At 61.7% G+C, this 2,549-nt stretch overlaps 1 protein-coding gene across 1 annotated transcript in view; it reads right to left on the minus strand.

Moving 5' to 3' along the window:
* Nucleotides 1-2,476, minus strand: part of LOC114485577 (GRAM domain-containing protein 4-like) — a gene marked incomplete at both ends in the record, with an annotated part of 24,921 nt that extends 22,445 nt beyond the window's left edge. Inside the window, one exon of the mRNA XM_028487275.1 lies at nt 2,356-2,476. Coding sequence (XP_028343076.1) covers nt 2,356-2,476 — 121 coding nt within the window. The remainder of the gene's footprint in view (nt 1-2,355) is intronic.
* Between the last annotated feature and the right edge of the window lie 73 nt (nt 2,477-2,549).

Below are 2,549 nucleotides of genomic sequence, written 5' to 3' on the forward strand. Positions count from 1 at the left end.
TCCGCAACGGGAGAGGCCACAGCAGTGAGAGGCCCGCGTACCGCAAAAAAAAAAAAAAAAAAAAAAAAAAAAAAGACCTGGGGGAGAGGGGCTGTAGGTGAGGGCTTGGAGGGAACCAGCCTGGCCACGAGCCGATTCTGGCTGAAACCGACGGCAGGTGCGTGAGAGGCGCGTTGCACCACGTCCTCTATTTCTGATCCATCTAAAATTTCCCGTAACTAAAAAAAAAATGCCCATAATTATTACCTTCCCCATCCGGCCCCGAGCTGCCAAAGTGGAACTCTGCACTTTTACAACATGAGCCACCCACTGTTTCACTCTTCTGGTAAAGCACGGAGGGCAGACCCCGAGGACCGTGGGCCCAAGTACGCCAGCGATGCCGACCCGGAGCCAGGCGGCCTCTTTTCTTTTCCTTCTTTCAACACAGAGCAGGGTGGCCCCAGACAGGCATCCCTGTGGGCCGCAGCGGCCCTGCCTACCCGGCTGCCTGGTGGACACTCGCTCCCCGCCGGGAACCCCGTCTCCTGGAAGCCTCACGCTGCCCCTCCCCGGCCGGGGGCGGGGGGCTCCCTGTTGGATGCTCTCACAGACCCTTCCCCTGTGGTTGAGAGCCCTTGACTCTGCGGGTTCCTCGAACCCCGTGAAACCACCAATATCCTCCGCGTGACCCACCGAAGGCACTTTCACAAGGCTCCACCCACTGCTGCCTCGAGCAGGGCCGTCCAGCTCCGCTGCCCAGCACAGCCTCCAGCCAGCGGGGCCTGCTCAGCACCGGCGAGACCACCTGGGCTGCCCCGCCGTTCACGCAGAGCCGCCCCGCGGGAGCTCGGCAAAGGCCGAGGCCACAGGCACCAGGGCCCGACGAGGCGGGGCCCTCACCGCCCGCAGCGCAGGCGGTCCCAGCAGACCCAGCCCGGCCCCGTCTCCCCAGCCAGATCGGCCGCAACCTCAGACTCGCGGGGAGACTGAGTCACTCCACAGCGCCGTCCTCAGGACCTCGGTGCTCCGGACCCTGCGGGCGAGCGCTGGCCGGCGGGGTGCAGACGGGCACACGCCCAGGGCTCGTGCGCGTACACACGTGCACACGCACGCTCGCCCAGGGAGGTACTGACCAGCAAGAGGGGCCTGGGGGGAGACGGGGCTGCAGCACGTGGTGGCTGGAAGGTGCACAGAAATGTAGTGAGAGCCACGCCGCCCGCTTCTGGGAGAAGAAGACAGGCCCCCAAGGCTTCTCGCCGCGGCGCTGACACCCCGCCCTCGTCTACAGGCAACGGGCCCCGCGTGCTGCATGGGCGGCACAGCCGGGCTGCCCACGGCTGGAGCTCAGATGACACTTGTCACATAAACGAGGGAGACACTAGACGAAAGAGGGAGAGGACTCAGGTGGGGACAGAGGGCGGGTGCCTGCGGGAAAGCACGGGCGCCGGCTGCTTGGTCCCAGGTGTCAGAGGGAGACCCCAGCGGGGCACGACGCCCAAGGGAGGTGCCTCGCCCTGGGCCCCTCCTCCTGGGCCCGGGCAGCTCTCCTCATGGCCCAGACGTGACTGGCTCTGGGCACACAGGGGCGAAGCTGCTTCTTTCTCCCTGTATCGTTTCCCTAATAGTATCACCCACACCCTGCCGTCAGCTGCGAAAACACTGTGTCACATGCGTGGGCTTCAGGGCTAGTCTGCCTGGTTTAAGCCCCCTACTAGTCAGAAGACTTAACCTACCAGTAGGATCACTTTTCTTAGCCCTGGTGCCTCCATTTCCTCGTCTGCAAGGCAGGACAGAGGGGTGCTGAGAGGAGCAAAGGCAACTCATCAGATGAGATCATCTCTGGGAGGAGCCCCGCAGGCCCTTCCAGAACCATCTCTACTATCATCACTACCCAGAGGCCAAAACCCCCAGCAGGAGGGCCGACAGTTAAGCAACACAAATGCCAAATGCCAAGGTACCCACGCCCGCGGCCAAGAGACAACGAAACCCCAGTGTGCCCCCTCCCACACTCCCTCCGTGATGTGCGAACTGCACAGAACAGAAAATTTCAGATTCCTCCAAAAAGCCCTATTACGTGCCGACTTAACCATGGCCACGCACCGGATTCACTAAAATAAAGAGAATTTCCAGGGGACGTCTTACTCCTTTCCCCAGTGACGCTCTCGTCCATCTCAGAGTAAAGGCATCGTAGCCACCCAGACAGGAGTGCTGAGCTTCACGGAGCAGCAAAAGGGAGATGCAGATTCAGGACGCAAAAGGCCGCGTGCGGACGTCCACACCCGTCCCCACTGCTAGCCTGGTGCCGCCTGCTGTGACCCAGCCGCACGCCTGCGGAACAGCATCCCCTCTGCCCCACCCGTCCCCACCGGTACTCACGTAAGAAGTGTTTTTCCAATAAGGCGATTTCCAGGTGACCTTTGATCTCATTTAAGCGATCAAACTCTGTCCGGTTAAAGTCCTGGACTCCTGCAGCCATGATGAGGGTCCCTGGACCAGCCTAGAAGGAAAACACCCAGAGCTCAGAGGAGCCTCCCGGAAGCCTCCTGGGTCCACATCGACCAGTTCTCTAA

Source organism: Physeter macrocephalus, unplaced genomic scaffold, assembly GCF_002837175.3.
Source record: "Physeter macrocephalus isolate SW-GA unplaced genomic scaffold, ASM283717v5 random_1036, whole genome shotgun sequence".
Lineage (NCBI taxonomy): Eukaryota > Metazoa > Chordata > Mammalia > Artiodactyla > Physeteridae > Physeter > Physeter macrocephalus.